The sequence below is a fragment of the Phacochoerus africanus genome, chromosome 15, assembly GCF_016906955.1.
Source record: "Phacochoerus africanus isolate WHEZ1 chromosome 15, ROS_Pafr_v1, whole genome shotgun sequence".
Taxonomy (NCBI): Eukaryota; Metazoa; Chordata; class Mammalia; order Artiodactyla; family Suidae; genus Phacochoerus; species Phacochoerus africanus.
Window position 1 is genome coordinate 89,889,375 of NC_062558.1, and position 24,223 is coordinate 89,913,597.

At 50.8% G+C, this 24,223-nt stretch overlaps 1 protein-coding gene and 1 long non-coding RNA gene across 17 annotated transcripts in view; one reads left to right on the plus strand and one right to left on the minus strand.

The window, feature by feature from the left end:
• Positions 1-24,223, minus strand: part of ARHGAP22 (Rho GTPase activating protein 22) — a 218,772-nt gene that overhangs the window by 26,769 nt on the left and 167,780 nt on the right. For 8 of the 16 annotated variants that reach the window (XM_047759990.1, XM_047759994.1, XM_047759991.1 and 5 more), the window contains one exon: positions 12,362-12,538. The exons of 3 other annotated variants lie outside the window; for them this stretch is intronic. In XM_047759990.1, coding sequence (XP_047615946.1) covers positions 12,362-12,538 — 177 coding nt within the window. Of the gene's footprint in view, positions 1-12,361; positions 12,539-12,811; positions 12,868-20,301; positions 20,507-24,223 lie in introns of those variants that run through there. 5 more of the 16 variants (XM_047759992.1, XM_047759993.1, XM_047759998.1 and 2 more) reach the window with 4 other exon arrangements.
• Positions 819-11,479, plus strand: LOC125115667 (uncharacterized). The gene is made up of 3 exons (XR_007132156.1): positions 819-1,125; positions 9,022-9,244; positions 10,766-11,479. It is a non-coding gene; the product is annotated as an uncharacterized LOC125115667 (long non-coding RNA).

A 24,223-nucleotide genomic window follows, 5' to 3' on the forward strand; every position in this document is an offset into this window, starting at 1 on the left:
TTGTGCCCAAGGGCACCACTCTCTTGTAGGTACTACAGAGCCTCATTGCTGCCCCAGCCTCAACAACCAACAGGCTGAAATCAGCCCAGGGGAGAGAAATACAGCAAGAGGCAAATATCTTGGCAGGGGTGGGGATGTGTTCAGCCCGGGGTGATCCGGTCCCTAGGGCATAAATGACCCCTACTCTTCTGCTCTTAGCCAGCCCCATGCCCAGGTACAGGGGCCTTCGTGAGGCCTTGAGAGGCAAACATGGGCTGAGCACTGGCCTGAAGTCGGTAGCTCAGAGCTGGCATCCTGCCTGGTCCCCTCAGTTGTAGTGGGGGGCGGGGGGGAGAGATTCTTTGCCAAGTCCCTGCGCCCGTGAAAGCTAAGTTCTTTATCTCTGCACTCGGGATGCCCATCCCCCCCCCCGCCCCCCATCCCCGGGCGGGAGGTAGGACTTGGCGTCCTGGCTCTGCCCCTTGCCCGCAACACGCGCGTTTGCGTTGCTAACCCGGCAACGGGTCCCGCGGCTGCCCCCGCCCCCGAACAGCCCTCACTCCCCCAACTTCCCCCACCCGGGGAGCGCCCCGCGACGCGCGGGCGCAGCGCTGTCCTCGCCCGCGCGCCGGGCCCGGGACGCCGCTTCCGCGCGGATTCGCGGGGCGCCCGCACCCCCTCCAGCGCTACCTGGGGCAGCAGGCGCGCAGCAGGCGGGCAGGCGGCAGGGCGGCCGCGGGCAGGCGCGGCACCCGGAGAAGGCCCGCGCGGCCGGCATCAGGCCCATGTCGCGCCCGGGCGCGGCGGCGCAGCGGCGGCAGGAATGCCCGGCACGCGCGCAGGTAGCGTCTTGCCCGCCGCCCGCCCGCCCGCCGGGGGCCCGGACCCTGGAGCGAGGGAGGGAGGGCCCGGGACCTGCGAGTTCCTGAAATGCTGCTCCTGGAGTCGGGCCCCGTAGCGCTCCCGGTTCAGACCTCTGACCCTCTTCTTCCTAAAGCTCCAGGTTATAGGCACCAGAGGAATTCTCGCAACTCCCGAAGGTCCGCCCCTTCTTCCTCGTCAAGGACTGGCTTTAGGAGCTTCCGCTCCCCGCAAAATGGGAGGCAGCTGTTCCAGGTGGAAGCAGAGGCGGCTCAAGGAGATCAGGTGATTCGGTTTGGGTCAAGTAGCCAGGAGAATGCTGAGCCCCATCTACAGCTGGGCTGTGGGCTACGCGGCTTTCACGGCTCCAGCCCAATGCCCTGCCAGGGGCCAGCGCCCCAATGCCATGGAAGGTGCTTAAGATTTAACATACATGTCTTGCACAGCCCTGGGCGGTACAGTATTAATGTCCCCATCTTACAGATGAGGCAGCTGAAGTTCAGAGAAGTTACTCTGTTTTCTTAAGATCACGCAACTAGTAAGTGACAGATCTTCAGTTGAAACCTAAATTATCTTTCTGCAAAGCTTATGTTCTCAGAGTAAGATTCTGTCCTGGTGAAAAAAGCCTACAATCTCACACTTTCAGAGCTAGCAAAGTGTGAAGACCAAGACAGGTGCATGGCCTCAGGCATCACCAGGAGGGCAGGTGGTCAGAGAAGCAAAGCTAGGGCCTCCATGCAGTATGAGGATGGAGGTCCCATGGGCCTGTGGACAGAATTCTGTGAGAAGGGCTAAGGGAAGCCTGGGGCTGGAAAGGGTGGGGGACTCCTCTGAAAGCCAAGTGTGTAGGGCAGGGTTCCTTTGCTTGCTTGCTTGCTTGCTTGCTTTCTTTCTTTCTTTCTTTCTTTAAGAGAGGCCTGTACTAGAGTGAGGCCAGTGACTTTTGCAGTACAGGTGCAAGATGAAAGGGGGTGCCAACAATTTCAGTAATCAGGAGATATTTTTGCAATATTTTTAAAAATGCAAATTAATGCCAAAAAGTCCACAGTGAACAAAATAACAAAATTTTAAATAAAGACAGGATCCAACCCTGCACTTGCACAGAGAGGGGGGCCTTGTTTGCCTCACCCTAATTCCACCCACGGACCCTGTCTTTATTTAAATTTTTGATGTTTTGTTTATCATGGATGTGATAGGCTAGATAATGTCCCCCGCCCCCAACAGCCATGTCCTAATCCCTAGAACCAGTGACTATGTCACCTTCCCTAGCAAACAGGATGCTGCAGATGTGATTAAATTGAGGATGGAGAGATTATACTAGATTACCCCTAATGGGCCTTAAAAAAATGGAGGCAGAGGGAGATTTCAAAGAAGCGGAGGTGATCTCAGGAGGAAAGCAGAAACCGGAGTGATGAGGCCACAATCCAAGAATGTGCGCAGCTTCTAGAAGGTGGAAGAGGCAAAGAATGCATTCTCCCCTGGAGCCGTCAAGGAACCAGCCCCGGTGACCCAACTGTTTCAGTATCTTCAGTATCGTAAAAACTCAGTGCTGACTCACACCTTCTAGGGCTGTAAGCAAATACATTTGTGTTGTTTTAAGCTGCTAAATTCATGACAGTTTGTTAGAGCAGCAATAGGAAACTAACACAACGGATTTTTTTGCATTAATTTTCATTTTTAACAAATTACAATAAAATATTCATCTTGATCACTAAGTGGGTTTTTGCTTTTGGGGTTTTTGTTTGTTTTTTGCCTTTAGGGCCGCACCTGTGGCATATGCAATCAGATCGTAGCTACAGCTGCGGGCCTACGCCAAGCCACAGCCACGCGAGATCTGAGTCACATCTGCGATCGACACTGCACCTTCTTGCAATGCCAGATCCTTAACTCACGAGCGAGGCCAGGCATCAAACACAAGTCCTCGTGGATACTACTCGGGTTCATCACCACTGAGCCACAACGGGAACTCCTGATCACTGAGGTTTTTTGGTGCCCTCTTAAATATTGTGCCCCAGGCTAGTAAGGCTCCCTAGTCCAGGCCCTGACGCTAGTGTAGGGGTGGGGGCTGAAGTCCTTCCAAGTGCTGGGAATGTGAGGAGGCCCTCAGAGTTCTCCCCTCTCAGAGTTCAGGAAAACATGAAGGTGGGAAGGGTGGTTTATGGTGCCAGGGGGCCATATGTCAAGGAATACCCTGTCCTAACCCTTCCGGAAAAGCTTGGGGCTCCCACAGCCTCCAGTCCCCCGGGGTCTGGTCTACTCTGTCCATGTTAAAGAGAAAGTTCCAAAGGTTCAGTGGAAGCCCCTACTACTCCAGGGGAGGGGGCCCTACCAGGCAGACAGACAGCTCTGATGCGGACTTGTTTTCTCCTTTCCAAGTCTCCTTTTCCTACCTGTGTGATAAACAGAGTGGGACTGGCCAATCTCTAGGGAATCCATTCATCCTCCCCCTAGATGTCCCAGACTGATGGAAGTCTGCAGCTGCCTCCCATTTAGAAGGCTCTGGACTCTGACGGGCACTGCCACAATAAACTCTAGGTTAAATCTTAGCCAGGTCAACACCCACGCCACCTTGTGGGGGGTCTTTTTAGCCATGAGGCCTGGGGTCGGGGGTGGGGGGGGTGCAAAGATAGTCATGAAACTTTCCTCTTGGGCCAGGGCCAGGAGCTGAGAGGTTGTGAGGTCTGTCCCCTCATGTGAACACCTAGTGACAGGTGATGTTTTAGGCTGGGGTGGCTCTCATTTCTGAGCTGGGTCCAGGACCTTGGGGGCTTTCTCTGTCCTCAGTCTTGCCTTCCTCCCATTGTCTTCCCATTACTATTAAGACAATGCAGATCCAGAGGCTATGGTGCCTGGCAACTGAGCATCCTTGGATGAGCTCACCCTGGAAGCAGGCTGTCCCTGCTCCCAATCTTGCTGTGTGCTACTAGGCAAGTTGTTGAACCTCTCTGTCCCTCCCTACAATATAATTTTGGTACAACAAACCCTTGTTAAGAGTAGCACATGAGATCCCTTCCTCCTTCCTCAGACTGATGTGGAGGACTGAGGCTGTCTGGGAAGAAGCCGAGAGCCAGAGGACTACCCGGAGGGCTCCCGGCATCCTTTTCTCCAGAACTGGCATCCAGGGAGTGCCCACTATGTCTCAGAGGTTCATGAACCCAACTAGTATCCATGAGGACACAGGTTCAATCCCTAGCTTCGCTCAGTGGGTTAAGGATCCAGTGTTGCTGTGAGCTGTGGTATATAAGTCACAGACGCAGCTTGGATCTGGAGTGGCTGTGGCTGTGGCTGTGGCTGGCAGCTGTAGCTCCAATTCGACCCCTAGCCTGGGAACTTTCATATGCCATGGTATGGCCCTAAAAAGCCAAAAAAAAAAAAATTAGAATAAGAAGAAGAACTGGCATCCAGCCCCAGGGCTCTGAGCTCCAGCCTACGATGTGGGTCAGAATGCTGGCTTCTTGCTTCCTCCTTTGGGAGCTGGACAAACGACTTGAGCCTCCCTGCTGCTCAGTCTCCTCATCTGTTTTAAAGGCGATTATAAGCATCAACCAGGGCGCAGAGCCCCCCAAAGGACATGCTGAATAAACATTAACTCCTTTGGAGAATGACTACATTGATCCGCCCTCTCCTTTTGTGGCTGGGGTTCTCTGGGACATCAGGCAGTGTCACTGGCACTCACTGTCCACTGGCCTCATTTTAGCTCTTTTCCCACCCTGGGATCTGAGAATTTAGCACACCGAGGAAGCCAGGCAGGCCGAACTGTGGGGGCATCTCCACCCCAGCTGATGGGAGGGAAGGCTGACTTAGCGATTAAGCAAAAAACAAACAAAAACAACAACAAAAAGAGAGGCAAAAGGCAGTTAGTTGAGCAGTTAGCATCCTGAGTTTCACAGGAAGCAGTGGAGAGCAGCCCCCTGTAAATGACCCTCGCTGGCTTGCCAGGCTCTCCCAAAATAAGGCAGCTGCTCCTCTGCCTCTGTTCTCCTGGTAAATGGCCCTGGGCTCCCCGGTCTCCTGTTAGTGGGGTCTGTGGCTGGCGGCTACTTCCCCTGCCCGGGGATCCAAGCTCACAGGCTCCTCTGACTGCAGGGGAGAACCCTGAGGACTGCAGGGTAAGGAGCTCAGGGTGCTGGGAACCAACCGCTATACCCAGAAGAGGACAGATCTGGCCTCTGTGAGCTTGGGGCTGGCTGGGCTCCAAGGCCTGTGCGAGCAATTCCTCCTCACCTGGATGTGGACCTTCAGGAACCAACAGGATGGGCCCAGGGTACCAGAATCAGGTTCAAGTGCCCCTTCTGTGGGCTCAGTGACTGGACCCCAGGTCAGCGACAGTCCTCTCTTTCCCCCTTTGGAAAGGCTGCAGGGAATGGCTAGGCCCCCCTGGTTAGGTGGGTTCACAATAAGACCCTCTCTTTTTGAATCTCCCAGAGGGCTGGGATCTGGAGGAAGCAGTGCTGGGGAGATGTGGTCCATTAAGATCCACTGCCAGCCTGGGCTGGGGCCAGTGACCTTTCATCCAGAATCTGATTGTGCCTTAAGGGCTTCCTTTTGGAGATATCATTCCAGCAAAATGACCACAGCCAGATGGACTAACAAGGTTGCTTTGTGTCCCTCCAAGTTGTTCCGAGGTTGGATTTTCTCCATGTCAAGTGTCCTGCCCTATTTGTCCCCCCTTCCTCCCCACCATGGTTTCTGGGGAAGCTAGGGTGGGACTGTCAATGTGGGTAGGGTGGTCAGGGGAAAGTCTCCAGAGGCCATAAGAGCCACCCACACATCAGGTGGGGCTGGCATGGGCAGCCAGGCTTGATGGCCCCCACAGGCCTGTTGCCCCTAAAGTTCCTCCCCAGGACAGAGCTGTTACTCTGGGAGGGACACTGTTCCAAAGCCAGGCTCCTGACCCCAGGACTGTTGCTCTGTGCCACTGCCTGTAAAGTTGGGACAAAAAGCTTCTGGGCTTTGCTCGACCATGCCTGCTGGGTGGGTAGGAGAGTCACCACGATACTAGTTACTGAACACTAACCTCGGCCCCCAGACTCCTGTATCCAACTGTCCACTCAGTATGCCCGCTGGCTTAATGACTGGCAGGCATCTCAAACTCATATGTGCCCACACTCCTATGTGCCCTCTGGTCTTGCTGCAGCATCACAAACTGCCCTGGGCTGAGTCTTCCTCTCTTGCTTAATGACAATTCTGTCTTTCCAGTCGGTCAGTCAGACCCCTGGGAGTCCACCCGCACAGCTTTCTTTCTCTCATACCCACAGCCAGGAGATCCTGTAGGTCCTAGTTTCAAACTAGATTTGGAATCTTCCCACTTTCATCACCACCCACCACAGTGTAAGTGCTCTCATCTCTTGCCCAATTACAACAAAGAGGTCCCCCTGCTTCCCCTTGTCCCTCTGCCACCAGCAGTCAGAGTGGTCCTTTTAACTATCTATCAGATCACAGATTGCATCCTTCCTCTGCCATCAGGCTCCTTTGCATCTGACCCTATTCCTCATCCCCTCCAGCCCACCTGCCTCTTCTCTGGTTCAAGACCACGCTTTTGCCAGAGGTGCTGCCTGGGTGTGGCACACTTCCACCTGACCCCCTGCTGGCTTAGGTTCTCACCTTATTCAAGACCCTGTTTGGGGGTCACTCTCTCATTGGGCCTGCCCTCACCTCTGTATTTGAAATGGCTCTATTTTTTTTTCTTATTTTTCAGAAGGCACTCCCTACCTTCTAACACAGCAGTTCTCAAAACATGGGCCCCAGACCAGCAGCATCAGCATCACCTAGAAACTTGTGAGAAACAAAATTCTAGTGAGCTGAGAACTCTGGGGGTGGATCTAGCAGTCTCTCGTTACAGGCCTTCCTCTGGGTGGTTCTGATAACAACAAGTATGCCATGCCACGTGATGCACTGTCCTTGTTACTGTCTGTCCTGGGGAGTAGAATGGAAGCTCCATCTGATCCCTGCCATGTGCCCTGCCTGCATGTTGGGCGACACTCTGGGGTAAATGAATGGAACTGTTTAGTGCTGAGAGTGCCGAGTGCTTTGCATCCATTTTCTCTTAAGTCTTAACACAATCCTGCAAACAAAATATTCACACTCCCATTTTGCCAAAAAGGACACAGAGAGGGTAAGCGGGCATGCCTAGGATCATACAGCAAGCAAGGGGTAGAGCCAGGACACATGAGACTAGAGCCTGATCCTGAAACCTGTGCTCACTTTGTCTCCTCTAATACTTCAACACAACTGGTTTTGCCAAGCACCTTCCTACACTCTCTCTAGATAACCACGCAAGGCAAGAATTCGCCCATGTGCTCCCACCAGATACCAGAAGATAAGCTGTGTCTCCTTTCTTTCCCCTTTCAGAGAGGGGTGGCCAGGACGTGCTGCCCAACAAGTCCTCCCAGGGCCTGTGTTTCTGGAGCTGAGCATGGAAGTCCAGAGATCCCCTGGGGAGTGGGGTTCTTCTCACAATATCAAGCCTTCTGATGCATGAACATGGGATGTCTTTCCATTTATTTAGGTCTTTAATTTCTTTCAACAATGTTTTGTCATTTTCAGAGTAAAAAGTTTTGTTCTTCTTTTGTTAAATGTATTCCTAAGTATTTTGTTCTGTTGGAAGCTATTATAGATGAAGTTTTCTTAATTTCACTTTCAGCTTGCTTAGTGCTACTCTATAGAGATACAACTGATTTCTATATACTGACCTTGTATCTTGTAATCTTGCTGGATTTTTTTTAATTAGATCTGATAGATTTCTAGTGGATTTATAAGATTTTCTGTATACAAGATCATGTCATTTGCAAATAGATTACTTGTTTCTTACTTTCCAATCTGGATGCATTTTACTTCATTTTCTTGCCTAATTGCTCTGGCTAGAATGTCTAGTACAATGTTGAATAGAAATGGTGAGAGTGAGAATCCTTGTCTTGTTCCTGAAAAGCATCCAGTCTTTCTCCATTAAGCATGATATTATCTGCGCATTTTTGAAGATGCCCTTGAGCAGATCAAGAAAATTCCTTTCTATCTCTAGACTGTTGAGTGTTTTTATCATGAAAGGGTGCTAGATTTTATCAAATGCCTTTTCTGAATTGATTGAGATGATCATGTAGGGTTTTTTTTGTCCTTTTTTCCTGTTGATGTATTGCATTAATTGATTTTTGGGTGTTAAGGCACCCTTGCATTCCTAGGATAAACCTCCCTTGGTCATGGTGTATAATCCTTTTATAAATTGCTGGATTCAATTTGTTAATAGTTTGTTGGGGAATTTGGCATCTATATACAGCAATTCTTCTCTCCCTCACCTGCAACAGCATTGCTGTTTGTCTCTCAACTTAAAAAAGTAAACTCTCTTTACCTGACCACCCCCTCTCCAGCTACTCTCCCATTTCTTTCCCTTTAGAGCAAACCTCTTAAAAGAGTTGGCTATGCTCACACTCCAATTGCCCTCCTCTTATCCTTTCTCATACCTGCTATTGCCAGGCCTCACTCCCAGGACTCCACCCAAACTACCCTTGTCCAAGCCACCAATGGATTGTGCCCACCACCCATCCTCTCCTGGATGATCTATTGGCAGTACATACATACTTCTTCCTCAGATGTTCTCCTTCACTTGGCTCAGGGACCCCACTTGCTCCTGGCTCTCCTCAGCCCCCTGTGCTGGCTCCATCTCTGCTCCCTGACTTCCTACCTGGGAGCAGCTCAGGGCTCAGCCTAGGTCCTCCGCTGTCCCCACACTTGCTCTGCGGTGTCTCATCCAGCTGCATGGCCTCAAACCCCATCCGTGTGTCAGTGGCCTCCAAATTCTCTCTCCAACTCAGTTCCTCTCCTGCTCTCTAGACTTAAATGTCAAACTGCCTACTTATATCTAGACTTGAGCCTCTAAGAAGTATCCCAGACTAAGCCCCAAAGTGAACACTCCATCTTCCTTCCTTTCTTCCTTCCACTTCCTGTGTTCTTTCTCATCTCTGTTAATGGCTACTCCATCCTTCTACATGGCTTACATCAAAACTCTCGGAATCACCCTTGAGTTCTCTCATTCTCTTACACCTTTTACTCATTCCAGTAGGGGAAATACTATTGGGTGCACCTCCAAAATGTATCAAGAACTCAATTTCTCCTCATCAATGCCCTCCTGGGCCAAGATGCCATCATAAGCTCTTAACTGGTCTTCTTGCTTCTTTCATCCATTCTCAGGCAGCTGCCATGGAGATCCTGTTGGAACCTGAGTCAGGCTTGGCCACTGCTCTGTTCAAGACCCATGAATGGTACCACCTTGCTCAGAGGAAAAGCCAGAGTCATCACTGTGACAAGGCCTTCCACCCCCTTACCGCCCCTCTCCCCTTCACAGACTCTGCCCCAGGTACACCAGCCTCATTGCTGCTCTTCCAACACAGACACATCCAAACTCTCTGACCAGGTATATATGCAACTCACGCTTTCATTTCCTTGACTCAAATGTTGCTAAACTCCGACCCCACATCACTGCCGTCTGCCTTCCCACCTCTTCTGCCTCCACGGCTCCCTCCACCTTCTAACCTTCACTGGGCTTATATTGTTTGCTGTCTGTCTTCTTTACTAAAATGCACACTCCAAGAGGGAACATCCAAGAGGGCATCTGTCCTACTCACTGCTGTGTCTCTAGAACACATCCTTGAGTGAATGACTGACTGATTGACTGAATGACTGAATGTCCAGACAAGAGGCACTCCATCAGGGCCACCCCTGGGCAGGCCAGTGGTTGTAACCAGCTCCCCTGACCCACTAGCTGGCCCTGTTTTCTCTGTGGGCTGGTCAGGCTCTGCCCTGACTGCAGCAGGCACGCTGCCCACTGTGCCTGTCAGAGGTGGCCACTCTCTGCCAGAACAAACACGCTTGAAAGGGCTCACAGGCTCCGTTATTAAACAGTGAAAGAAGGGCTGATCCTCTAAGCCTCCTTTCTAGGGGAACCCAGGCTAATAACAGCTTTGCCAGGAAACCTGCAGAGGCTGATGGAGCCCCCCTACCAGTGCCCACACTTGCCCAGACACGTCTGCCACCACTAACCCCTGGGATTTCTGCGTTTCCTCTATGCTTCTTGTAGAAAGGAGGTAAGCGCCTTTGATGGCGGTTCCTGTTTTAATTCTTGTGAATTCTTCAGCACACAGTGCACAGCCTGAGACGTCTGATGCACAGTGGGGTAGGGGGGCCAGGGGAGGGCACGAATCTGGGTTCTATGTGGGATTCTGCAAATGGTCCTCATTCTAGACAAGCATAGAGAGAGACAAAGAGACAGAGTCAGGCACGCGTATGGGTCAGGAGGCCAGCACACTGAGCGCAGGCAGACCACACGTGACGTGACAGTGCCCTGGATACTGGGACAAAGCCCAGCCTTTGAGGTCAGAACATCCACCTCGGTGTCTCAGCTCTGCTCCTGCCTAGCTGGGCCATCCTGGGCAAATGACTTAGCCTCTTTGATCTTTAGTTTCTCTTTCTTTATTTAGTTTTTGACTTTTTCATATAGTGAAATATGCAGATATTCAGAAAGTATTTAAAGCACATATGTACAGAGATGTACAGTATTATAAAATGCACACCTGTGTAACTAGACCTGCAATCCTGACTTTTATGGCATCCACTTCTTTGCTTTTCTTTATGATTTTGCTGCCTAATTATTTGCCCATAAATAATATAGTTTCCCTCTGCCCTATTTTCAACTTTATGTAAATGGAATCACAGCATGTTCTTGAGTTCCTGCAGTCTCACAGTATGTTTCTCTGATTCATGAAAGAATATTGCTGGGTGGAGCATGTAGTTCATTCATTTTCACTGCTGAGGAGTTTTCTGCTGTGAGGTGAATCATATTTATTTCTCACTGTATTGCTAAACACTTGGTGCTTTATGTAACTCATATAAAGGGTCTCTCTCTACTCAAGGTCACGGCAATGTTCTCCTTTTCCAGGTGCTCAAAGGTGCCACCTGTCATAAAGCCAAGTCCTGCTACCTGGGCGTCAGCCTCTGGGCTCTATTTTGTTCTACTTGCTCACGGTCAACCACCTCACACCAAAGGAAGCTGTGGAGGCTGCAGAAGTTCCTGGGGGCTTGGATCTGCCCAAGCCATTAAGCTGGGGCTGGGGGTCAAAGGCACTGCGACTACCAGGGGACAGGAAGGCTAACAGTGTGGGGCTATTTTTTGAAAGTGTGGGGCCAAAGGTAAGCTTCTGCCTCTGCCTGGATAGTGCATCACTCAAACACTGAAACATGGAGAGACAGGACGTCTGTGGCTTGTGTGGTCAGAACATGGCCAGCCCAAAGCCCCCATGTCCATGCTTAGTGGAGGGGGGGCAGGGGTCGCTGGCTCCAGCGCAGCTGGCATAATGATCCCTTCTAAAAGCCCTTTTCATAGGGACACCAATCTACAGAGGTGACCACTGCACAGCTGGGCATTGTCCTTCCATTGCTCCTGTACCCCATGTTCAGACCATCAGCAAACCCCATGGTTCCACCTTCATAAGGCATCTCAGCTGACCCCTCTTCCCGCCTCCTCCACTCCCTGGCCCGCTCAGGCCCTGCACTCCTGTCTGATGACTGTCCCACCTGTAGTGGCTGCTTTTGTCTCCCTATGGCCCACCACCACACGGCAGCCAGAGAGCACTTTTTAAAAATAAAAGTCAAATTCGTGTCTGTCTCCCGCTCATCCTGAGCCCTCCCTGGTGCCTCATCAATTCATAACTAAATCTGAAATCCCCACCATGTCCCCGAGGCCTCAGACCCTCCTAAGAGTCCTCGTGTTCCCATGGCCCATTCCCACCCCAGGGCCTTTGCACTCACTGCTCCCTCTGCCCTCATGCTCTTACCCCACATCCCCTGGTGCTCCTAGCGACTTTGTTAAATTGGTTTAATGGACAACACCTAACACAACGTCCCCTCTGTCTTCCCACTTGGCTCTGCTTTGCTCCCTGGGTTTCTCGCTACTGGACATCACGTGTCACCTTTACTTGCCTGTTGTCAGTCTCCCCTAGGACCCGGGGCGGGGTGGGGGGGAGGTGCGGAGGGCAGATAATTCTCTATTTGCTTTACCACTGAATTCCTGGTGCCTAGAACACCACTCAGTACATTTTAGGCACCCAAAGAAAGTGTAGAATAGAGAAGGTGAGCAAATGGCAACCCTTGTTTTCAGGTCAGGGACACGGCAGGTTCTGTGGGCCATGGAGGCGCCACAAGCCACACAGAGGTCCCTAGCCATCCCCTAGGACCTCTCGAGGGGCCACTTCTGGCCTCTAAGTGCAGACTGCTTCATACACCCCCACATGTGTCTGGACACAGGGAGGCAAGCACACATAAGCCACAGACTCACTGGTCAAAGGATGGCACATTTTTGAAAATGGGCAGCTCTCCCCTGCCAGGACCTGCTTGGTCCACCGAGGGGTGACTCCTGAGGGCTGGTGGCAGAAGAGGATGACACTGCCCATCTGCCGTAGGAAGCCTGGGACTCCGCCAGCAGGTCATGAGTGAGGGGGTCTTGCAGGCTCGGGGCAGGGCGGAGGGGCATGATTACCTGGAGGCAAGGGTTCTAGAGGGTGAGCATGCGAGCTACGGGCAGTACCTCCGCCAAGCGGGGCCCAGATGACCCGGCGGATGGCCTGCACCCAGTCCTCCATGTCCCGCTGGGAGCTGGCCATGAGCAGGAGCGCCTCGGGGTTGGCTGGCACCTTCTCCCGCTCCCCGGCACCACCTGCAAGACAGGGAGAACAGGCTTACTCCAGGGACCCCAGTGGACACAGGGCACGTCCCCCACAGCACGCTCTCCAGCCCCTACACCCGCTGGCCTCTGTTCCCTGGGTGTGTGAGAAGGCCGCTTCTCCCAAACCATCAGCAACAGCCATGCTTTTCGGCTCTATATTTGCAGCCCATGCCTTTCACACCTCACACATTTGTCTCTGGGGCCTTCTCAGGGTTTCTTTTCCCTCTTAGTCTCCTTATTTTTCTGTATCAAATCGGAACTCACTAAAGCACGCAGATCTGATGCCAGCTCAGAGCAGTTCAGACGCTGGAGCAGCTCTGCTATGTATTTTATTCAAATCAGCTTCACGCATCTTAAACACACGGCTCAACGTCACCAAGTGCTTTTCACACAGGCTCTGACATCACAGCCTGCTCTCCCCAGCCGGAAAACGAGACCCGATTCTTCACAGGTACTAGAGGTGTGCAGAGGCTGGATATTGAACTGGGATGGAGGAAACGCTCCAGAATTCTCCACCTGTCGCCACTCACAGCTAGATTCTGGATCATTATCTAAAGGCAGAAGGATGGGAAACCTCAGTCGTTTCTGAACCTACTTTCCTTACAGTAGCTCCTGGTATTTTCGTGCGAGAGTGAATTAATCTTTGAGATATACCTACAACAATTTATACTGATCTGAAGTATATTAAGTACTGGCAGTGTAAGAGGTTTTCGAGAATAATCTTGTCTTTTGGTCCCACCCCCATCCCATAACATATGACTCACCATTACTTGCCAGAGGTCCTGGAGCCTCAGACTAACCAGGACTATCTGCTGGGGGGGGGGGGGGGGGCGCGGGGGTGAGTCCCAGAGATCCGTGTTCCCAAGGGGGTGGGATGGCAGGAGAACTGTGAGGCCCAGGCTGTTCCTTGCTGGAGCCCGCAGCCCAGGGATGGAGACCAGCCAGGAGGAAGAGCTTCCTGAGCCCTTGCTGCCTGCCTGCCAGTGAACCAGAGCACCGCCTGACTCTTCTAGCGAACAAAGCTGACAGACCTGCCCTCCTAGGAGTCTTTAATCTTGACAGTGACTCTGGGGGAGGTACAGTGACTGTCTGCATTTGACAGAAAAGGATACTGGAGCACAGAGTGATTAAGGAACTTGTCTGAACTCACACAGCCAATATGAGCCAGGGTTTCAAAGTCCTCAGCCCTGGGCTCTGAGCCAGCCGGGGCTCTGACATCATTCCCCAATGAACAAGGCAGCCTGCTGGGGTCAGGCTGACAGTGTCACAGCAAGGCCACTGAGGACTGGGGAATCCCAGGGGGCCACTCAGAAGGGCTCAGTAACGGGATGGGTGCATCCTTGCTGAGGGGGTGCCAAAGGTAAGACCTGGAGGCTGGGTAGTAGGAAAGCAGGCTGGAGAGGCCCACCAGCCTGAAGCTCGGGACTGTGGTGAGCCAGGGCCCTAGGATGCGGTCTACGCCCCTCAATACACACACGAGCCCGGCTCCTTCAGGCCCCTGCTGCAACTGGGCAGCAGAGGAGTAGAGGAAGGGAGCCTGAGGCAGAGACAGCAGAGCCTGAAGCCCAAGAGACAGGGTGGGCCTACGGAAAATAAAGACTGTACCCACGGCTGGGTCAGCTGCGTGGTCATTCATGGGGCGAGGCCACTGTCACTGAGACAGGGACAAGCTTGGCATCTTTAGCGCCTCACACAACATGGACTAGAGGGCTGAGGTGGCTGAGTGTTCAAGGAGGGGATGGGAAGCCAGGTGCCACCAGGAAGCTCCTCTACTTACACTTTTCTGGAAAAACATCTCAGGATGACTCACAAGAAAGGGACCTGCAGATCTACGGCTCCATAAACTTGTTGCAGTTACTCGTTTGCCTAAATGAACATTTAGATTTGTATCTAACTTGAATTCCTTTTTCCTAAAGAGGGCCACCCATGTCTATAAGCTTCATCTACAAAACCTGGATCCACCCTGCCCAGAGGCTGACAGATACTCCCATGTCCAGCTGTGCCTCTGCCCAGGGTCCTGCTGTCCTGGTGCTCTAAGCCTGTGTGTTTAACTTTTCAAGTATTTTTCATGTATGTATTTTTTTTTTTGGTCGTTTTAGGGCCACATCCGTGGCACATGGAGGGTCCCAGGCTAGGGGTCCAATCAGAGCTGTAGCTCCCAGCCCACACCACAGCCACAGCAACGCGGGATCCCAGCTGCATCTGCAACCTACACCACAGCTCACAGCAACGCCATATCCTTAACCCACTGAGTGAGGCCAGGGATCAAACCTGCCTCCTAGTCTTCATGGATAGTAGTTAGGTTTGCTACCGTTGAGCCACAACTGGAACTCCTATGTATTTTTATATATGTATGTTTAAATTTTTTTAAGAGTTAGTCTTTTTTTTTTGTCTTTTGTCTTTTTTGTTGTTATTGTTGTTGCTATTTCTTGGGCCGCTCCCGCGGCATATGGAGGTTCCCAGGCTAGGGGTTGAATCGGAGCCATAGCCACCGGCCTACGCCAGAGCCACAGCAATGCGGGATCCGAGCCGCGTCTGCAACCTACACCACAGCTCACGGCAACGCCGGATCCTTAACCCACTGAGCAAGGGCAGGGACTGAACCCGCCACCTCATGGTTCCTAGTCGGATTCGTTAACCACTGCGCCACGACGGGAACTCCCAAGAGTTAGTCTTTTAATTCAAGTATAGTTGATTTACAATGTCACCAATTTCTGCTGTACATACAGGGTAACTCAGTTATACATATATACATTCTTAATATTCTCTTCCCATCATGGTCTGTCCCAGGAGGTTGGATATAGCTCCCTGTGCTATACAGTAAGAACTTGTTGTTTATTGTGTAGCTTTTTAAGAACCTGCCACAAACTCTTTTCCAAAGTGATTGCACCACTCTACGTAGCTACCAGCAGTGCAGGAGGGTTCCAGCTGCTCCCCTTTCTCAGCAACACTTGGTGTGGTCGGTCTCTTTACTTTGAGCCCTTCTAATGGGTGTGTAGGGAAGAGCACTGTGTTTGAATTCGCATTTCCCAAGAGACTAATGATGGTGGACATCTTTTTATGGACGTAATTACCATCCATGTGTCTACCTTGGTAAAATAACTCTTGAAATCTTTTGTACATATTTTAAATAGGCAGTTCATTTTTTCTTTATTGAGTTTTGAGACTTCTTTACATCTTCTGGATACAAGGTCTTTATCAGATATATGCCGTGCAAATATTTCTCCCAGTCTTTGCATTTTCTTTTCGTTCTATTAACAGGGTACTTCCAAGAGATGCTTTTCATTTTGATGAAGCCCAACTTAGCAACTGTTTTCTTTTATTGAGGGTGCTTCTACTTTTGTATCCTTTAAGAAGTCTTTCCTCAACCCAAGGTCCTAAGTTTTCTCCTAGAAGTTTCGTGTTTTTAGGATTTACATGTAGGTCTATGAGTTAGTTTTTGTATATAGTGCAGGTACAGATTGGAGCCCATTCTTTTATAAATGGATGTCCAGTTGTTTCAGTACCATTTGTTGAACAGACTATCCTTTCCCCATGGACTTGCCAGTGCATCTAAACAGGTGTTTGTGCCATCTGAGGATGAAGACAATTTTCACTTCTTCATTTCCAATCTGGGTGCCTTTTATTTCTTCTTCTTGCCTAATTGCACTGACTAGACCCTCAAATACAGTGTTGAATTTGAGGGTCTAGTCAAATTACATCCTTGAGTGGACATCCTTGTCTTTTTCTTGATCTTATGGCAAAAACATTCATCTTTTCATCATTAAGTATATCTGTTGTAGATTTTTTTGTTGACGTCCTTTCTCAGGTTGCGGAAGTTCTCATCTATTTCCTATTTGCTGAGAATTTTTATTAGGAATGAATGTTGGATTCTGTCAAGTGCTTTTCACTATATCTATTGAGATATCAGTGTGTGTGCGTGTGCGTGTGTGTGTGTGTGTGTGCGTGTGTTCATTTTGTTAATATGATGAATTATGTTGATAGATTTTCAAATGTTAAACTAACCTTGGATTCCTGAAATCCCAGTTGGTCATGATGTATTGTCCTTTCTATATACTGTTGGATTTGATTTGCCAAAAGTTTACTGAGAACTTTTCATCTATATTCAGGAAGGGTATTGGTATGCTATTTTCTTTTCTTATGTCTTTGTCTGATTTTGGTATCAGGGTCATGATGGCATTACAGAATAAGCTAGTAAGCATGCCTTCTTTTTCAATATTTTTAGAAGAGTTGTGTAGAGTTGCTATTATTTCTTCTAAAAATATTTGGTAGGATTCACCAATGAAGCCACCTAGAACTGGACTTCTCCTTGTGGGAAGGTTTTGAATAACAAATTTCAGTAATATATATACCTATTTCTTCTTGAGTGAGCTTTATAGTTTGTGTCTTTCAAGGAATTGTCTGTCTCATTTAAGCTGTTGAATTTATTGGCATAAAGCTGTTCATAACATTCCCTTCTTGGGAGTTCCCGTCGTGGCGCAGTGGTTAACGAATCCGCCTGGGAACCATGAGGTTGCGGGTTTGGTCCCTGCCCTTGCTCAGTGGGTTAACGATCCGGCGTTGCCGTGAGCTGTGGTGTAGGTTGCAGACGCGGCTCGGATCCTGCGTTGCTGTGGCTCACTGATACAGAGCAACAAGTTCTATACTTTCTATGCGTCTACATGACTTTTTATGACTCTATAGGTGTGTGACGTCCCACAGGCACAACATGGCTTATCTGAAAATCATCACCACCTTGCCCATCACACCAGCTTCATCCTGTATTCCTATCTCACTGCCAGGCAACCAGATGCCCAAAGCATAAAGCTGTGAGTCAGCTGTCCTTTTCCCTCCCAGTGTCTCCACATTGTCCCACACTGTCCCTCGGTGAGCTCATCCAGTCTCAGAGCCTTAACTGCCGCCCCTACACTGATGACCTCCAAATTCACTGTCCCCCGGCCTCTAGACCCTTCTCGGCTCCACTGAGTTGTCTCCAGGCACCTGTCACTCACTGAATTTGAACTCCATCTCCAGATCTGCCACCCCTCCCCTTCTCCTGGGAGGGCAACTCCACCTTCTAGTTATGCACGTGGAAATCAGACACATCCTCGGCTCTGCTCTCTCATATCCATTCCCATCGGCAAATTCTACTGGCTCCTCTTTCAAAATATGTTCACAGTCTGTTCTAGCACCATCACTGCTCCTCTGGATTAGGGCATTGTCTCTGGGCTCCCTCCCCCCCCTGCCCCCCGCCACCCAATGGCCTGTTTTCAATACGGCATCAGTGACCGACTTAAGACTCAAACCAGCTCATGCACCTCTGCTCAAAGTCCTGCAGTGCCTGCCGCCTTAAGAAAGTCCTTGCAGTGCTCTTCTAGGCCCTTTCCCCTCAACCACTATCCCCCTGGCCTCACTGCTGCTCTCTGCTTTGCTCTCCATCATTCCTGGGAAAGCCAGGCATGGCCCTGCCCAAGGGTCTTTGCACTTGCTTTCCCGTTGCCCTTGCTCTCGTCCGGAAAGCTATTCTTCCAGACTCTTCCCCACCTTCTTCCAGTCTTTCCTCCAATGTCATCTTCTTGGACAACGCTTCCTGACTATCCCACTGAAATCTCATTCTGCATCACCCACTGCAACCCGCGTCCCTCCCTGGCCTCAATTTTTCCACAGCACTTATCACAGTCCAGTACACACATACTTGGTGTGTTTATATGACACGCTTGTTTATACTGTTGGTTTTCAGCCCGCCCCCACTCTGCCTGTTTTATGAGCAGCTCCAGCATGCTGAGCAGTGCCTGGCATGGAAAGGGTGGACAGGGGACCTGGGATGAATGCAAGAGTAATAGCAGCAGCAGGACCAGAGCTGACACAGGGCACCCACTCTCAGGTAGGCACAGTATTAACCAATTGAGGAGAAGTGGTGTCATTACTCTCATTTCGAAGAAGAGGAAACTGAAGTCCAGAGATGTTTGGGAGCATGTTCAAGCTGTAACATCAGTGAACTATGACCCCAAGCAGGCTGGTTCCTAACCTTGACCCTACACTGTGCTCACTGTCAGCCTATGGCTTGCGTAAGGGACCAGCCCCAAGGTGACCCAGCCAGGCCCCAGCTCAGCTTTTCTTGTTCCCAGCTGGGCTTTCTTCCCCTCTGGGCTCCTGGATTTAAAAGGTTCCTTTTGTGCTTGAGTCTCTCTTTCCACTCACGCAAGGGGCTTTGGGGGAGGGAAGATGACTCCAAAACCCAGTAGGTTCTGACATGGGTTCTAAGACAAGAGCTCCTCTGGTTCAACTTTTTGGTATAAAAATTTTCATAACAAAAAGAAACAAGAGTAAATGATATCTGCAAAACCACTTTATAAACCACTGCGGCCCACGGGACTTATTCTATGACGTTTCAGGTCAAAAAGTTGCCGTTCTGATGTAATTAATCAACGGACTTCTGAATTAGCCCAAGATTTATGGGAAATTTTTTTTTCTGTCTTTTTGCCATTTCTAGGGCCACTCCCATGGCATATGAAGGTTCCCAGGCTAGGGGTCCAATCAGAGCTGTAGCCACCGGCCTACACCACAGACACAGCAACACCGGATCCTTAACCCACTGAGCAAGGCCAGGGATCGAACCAACAACCTCATGGTTCCCAGTCGGATTCACTAACCACTGACCCATGACAGGAACTCCCAGGAAATGTTTTAAAAAACAAAAGAAGTCACTGTTTAAAGGTGATGGCAGGTGCAATGTACAATGTGTCACAGGGCCCACCAGCATTCTACTGGCTGCCCAGGGGAGTGGGGAGCCCCAAGGAGGGCCCCAATACATGGATTCTAAGGGCGAAGGTCAAGTGTGGGGATACAGCTGTCCAGAGCAGCACAATCAACAGAAACATAATGCAAGCCACAGGGACAATTTCCAGTGTTTTAGTAGCTACCTTAAAAAGTAACAAGAAGCAGGTGAACTTACTTTTTTTTCTTTTCCCCTCTATTTAAAACAAATTTCTTTTTATTATAATTGATTTATAATGTTCTGTCAATTTCTGCCGCGCAGCAAAGTGACCCAGGCATACATATATATATATACATTCTTTTTCTCATATTATCTTCTATCATGTTCCATCACAAATGATTGGATATAGTTCCCTGTGCTATATACCAGGATCTCATTGCTTATCCACTCTAATTGTAATAGTTTGCATCTACTAAACCCAAATTCCCAGTCTGTACTTATTTTGAATGATATATTTTATTCTATTTGATACCAAATAGTATCATTCATTTCAACATGTAATCAGAAACTACTGTGATATTACACACACACATATGTTTTTGTACTAAGTCTTCAAAATCTAGTGTGTATTTTGCACTAATGGCACATTCAGACTAGCCACACTCCAAGTGCTCAGAAGCCATCCATGGCTGGTGCTACAGGACTGGACAGCCTCCAGAGAGCCTAGACTGGAGCTGGAGGGGAGGGGGAGAGGCCACCACCCCTAGGCTTCCTCTGTGTGTGTGTCCGCACAGGTGGCCAGCTCTGGGCAGTGCCCAGTTGCCAGCTGGGCTTTTCTGCAGTATATCCAGGGGCAGCCTCCCCTACCTCCCCTTGTCAGGCTGCACCAGGCTGAACCTGAGTAGAGGTCCAAGCCTCCTGTGTGGTTCTGTCACCCTGTCTTCACTCATTTCTCCTGACCTGCTTGGACCCACCACCACCACCTGCCTTTCAAGGGTGAACCATCTCCCAGCCTGGTGTCCCTGCAGCCTGCTTTTGGTCCCAGCTGTCCACTTACCCCTGGGCAGCCGCCTGCTCTTCTTCAGATACCTGGCAGGGCAGAAAGGCATGGTGCAAGAAGTGACAAGGCTGTGGTGGCAGGAGTGGCGGCCAAACTCGGCCAGGCCAGGGACAGACGCCAGGCACAGGGGGTGCTGGCAGCTCTGGGTTACTTGGGGCAGAGACTGAAGCCTCTGGTTGCCTGTGCGCCCTGCCCATGGGCTGGGGCCAGGCACTTTTTGTTTCTCCTGGGGAACTTCTGTACTTCTCAGTGCTCCAAAGCTGGGACTGTCCTGGGAGGGGCCAGGCGAGAAGGAACAACTGGGTTCCTGTGGGGCCTTCCAGCTGGTACTAGGGCTGGGGCACGGTCTGCCTGGGTTTCCTACAACGAAAATCCCTAGGTAGGTCCCAAGCTCCTGCCACCTTGCACACTCCCTCCCCTGCCTTCCAGGACTGGGAGCTCAGTAAGTGGCACCCGGCTGCTGCTGGGTCCAGCCCTTTCCCCCAGCATGGAGGGGCTGAGAGCACAAGGCTGGACCCCCAGCCCTACCAGCTTTGTGCTTTTGGGACCTCCAAGTGGAGCCTACCTCACCTGGTTGGTAGAGGTCAGATGAACATGAGGGAGAAGGCTGATAAAATGTAAGTGCTTATGGGCCACGGCATTTTTCTATGTTTCCATTTCTTCATTAGCACGAGGTTCTGGTGAGGACTGAATGAGACCAGGAAGCTAGGGGCTGGCACGCCACCTGCCTGTGCTTCCCAAGTGTCACCGCACCCGCTATAGCCATTATCCATGAGTTATAACAAGGCAGCTGGACCTCTGGGAGATCCCAGGGGCCAGGAGGGAAATGGCACAGCAGGATTTCTATCTAGCAGTTTGGGAGTCTTTCCATGAAATCAGTGGCCACCCTTATTGTGTCTCCCTGATCCCAGGGACAAAGAGCCCCCTTGCCTGGCCTGGCCACCTCTGCTCATTCGCTCCTCCCAGGGTCAGGAGTCTGGACCACAGGCAGCTCTGAAGATAATATCCTAAAGGGCTGGGGCCGGCTGGGGGCACCCAACTCTGGTGGGAGAGGTGAAGCTGCTGCGCTTGTATTGAGGCTACTTGTCTATCTGCCCATCTGTTCCACATGTCCGTCCACCTACCCATCCCTTCAACAAAGAAAAGCAGCCAACCAAGAGCAAAGCACATCTGCTTACAGGTTCTCCAAGGGCCTATTGCTCCTGGAATAAAATCCAACTCCAATGTAACCCCAGGCCTCCAGGTCCCCTGACCACATCTCCACCCACGTGCCCACCCTCTCTGCCATCAGCCGCCCTTGGACCCCTTCCTCTTCCTCAAGTTCACCGTCTTCCAACTGGAACCTCTGCTCTTTTAGGTTCCCCGAATGTGGTTCTCCAAGCTCCTTGTAGAGCAAGTCCCCACTCACCTTCAGACCTCAGCTCAAATGCCACTTAGAGAAAATTTCCCTGGGTGAGAACCTGTGTCAAGTAACTGCCCCTCCTGCCCAATGACTCTCACATGCTTCTCTACAGAATGGAGCACAGTGGGAAGTTAGCTTATTTATTTGTATACGAGCTTATTGCATCTTTGCTAAAGGCTGACAAGTTTCATGAAAGCAGATCAGGCCTCCCTTGGTCTTGCTTGGATCCCCAGGGACTAGTCCAGTGCCTGGAAAAGGGCAGGAGTTCAGTGAATGGCAGTGGTCACTGTGGGGATACATAGAAGGCCCTATACAAGTGACAGGCAATCTCTCTTAATAAAAGTTTTACTGGATGTTTACCACATGCTGGGCACTGTTCTAAGAGCTTTGCCTATCTAGGCTCAATATCTTCAGCACAACCATATAAGGCAGTACAATTATGAAACCCATTTTACAGATGAGAAAATAGAGGCTGAGGGAGGTTGAGTACTTTGTCTGAGGTTACCTGACCAATTAGGGCAGTACTTCCCAACTGGGCAGCGAGGGAAAATTCCTTGCCAATTGGCCACCTAAATGCTGGCCACTCACCAGCCACTCTTGAAGTTAAGGATCTGAACCCAGGCAGTCTGGCTACAGTCTGTCCTCCTAGCTCCATCCCTGTGCAAGGCAGCCTCCATGGTGACCCCCTGGCTTCCTGGTGTTCACACCCTTGGACAATAACCCCCTTGCATATGGTCTGGATGGACCTAGTATCTTACTAGAAGTGAACAGGGCAAAAAGTGACAAGATGTCCTCTGTGTGACCCGTGTGCCCTCCACTGTCAGCCCTTAGCCAGGGATGGGAGGAGGCCGACAGTCCATCTCTGCATTCCTGGATGGTTTTAGTGTCATAAATGCAGAGAGAAAAAGGAGAGAAGGGAAGGTGGAGGGAAGGGAGTAGAGAGAGTGCAGGGCTGTCACCTGACACAGGGAACTCTAAGAAAGTAGGGGAAAGGTTGTCTCATAGCCTAAATGTGTGCTGCAAAATAACTCTGAGCCGGTAGGGAAAGAAGGCCCCCTGGGGGAAATGGATACAGAAGTAAGAGGCAGAGGACTGCGGACACACAGGAATGAAGCCCAGGTAGCCTGGCATCTGCTGTCCGGTGTCCAGCTGCTTCTGCCAAGCAAACAATTGCTGTGTCTTTTTTTTTTTTTTTCTTTTAGTGCCACACCTGCAGCATATGGAAGTTCCCAGGTTATGGGTCGAATCGGAGCTGCCCCTGCTGGCCTTTGCCATAGCCACAGCCACAGCAATGCCTGATCCAAGCTGCATTTGCGACTTATGCCGCAGCTGGCAACAATACTGGATCCTGAACCTACTGAGCCAGGCCAGGGATCGAACCTGCATCCTCACGGATACCAGTCAGGTTCTTAACCCACTGAGCCACAAGGGGAACTCCACAGTGCCTTTCTGTTGTCTAGGTGACTGCAGGGCCCGGAGTCTCGTATACACTCATAAGCCCTCCCCACTCTGCTCCATCCCCAGCGCAGCACTGCAGTAGGTACCCAGCTCTGTCACTGTCACCAGGAGGAGAGCTGGCCTGGGACCTGGGAGAAGTGGAGGGCAAGAAGTCAGGAGGCGAGATGACGGGCTGAGAGGAGCAGAGACTTCAAGTCGCTGTGGTTCCTTCAGGGCTCTCTGGTGTCTGTCCCTTAGGGTTGCTGTCCTGTGCCTGGAGGAACAATGATGCAAACCCCGGGGCAGGTCCTCAAGCTGCCCAAAGCTCCATGCAGGTAACATCTACCTGGGCCTGCATGCAGACAGGATCTTGTGAAGAAAGGAGAAAGCCAAGGTGAGCAGGATGGAGATGAGCAGACCATACCCTACACAGATCGTGCCCCACAACATGACACTGGGGCACGAGAAAACCTTATGCTGGCCTCTCTCTTCCTGGGGAGGACGTCTTTTATCTCAGTGAGAACGCCTGGAGAGTGCCTGTCTGTTCGCAGGGTGCCCATCTGTTTTCAGGGCCCCTAGATATTCCACATTAAGGTGCTCACTCACTGGCCCCCTACCCCAGGGCCAGGGCAGCCAAGGAAATCACTGACACTCTGAAAAAGTGTGTCCCAACACCACCAGTCTTGTGCAGAGAGCTAGAACCCCCCAAGCAGACAGCACACAGTGGACCTTGCAGTCTCCCCACGACCCTGTCCCTTGCGGGCTTCTGGGACCCAACTCTGAGCTTTCAACCGCATGTCACTAGAACCAAAAGTGAAATTCATGTTGGCCTGAGAAAGGCAGTGGCCACCTCAGCAACTAGAGCTTTGGGAATTCTAAAACACCCCAACAGAATTGCCACAGCAGAGCCCTGTACAATATCGGAAGCAAAGCAACGACCGAAATAGGGGAAGGGCTTAGAAAAGTGGACACCTAAACCAGATGGAATCATGCAGCCATTAAAAATGAGCACGTATAGGACATTAAGGAAGACTTTTAAAGAAATGACAAACAGCTGCCCTTACAGGCTAAGACTGGATG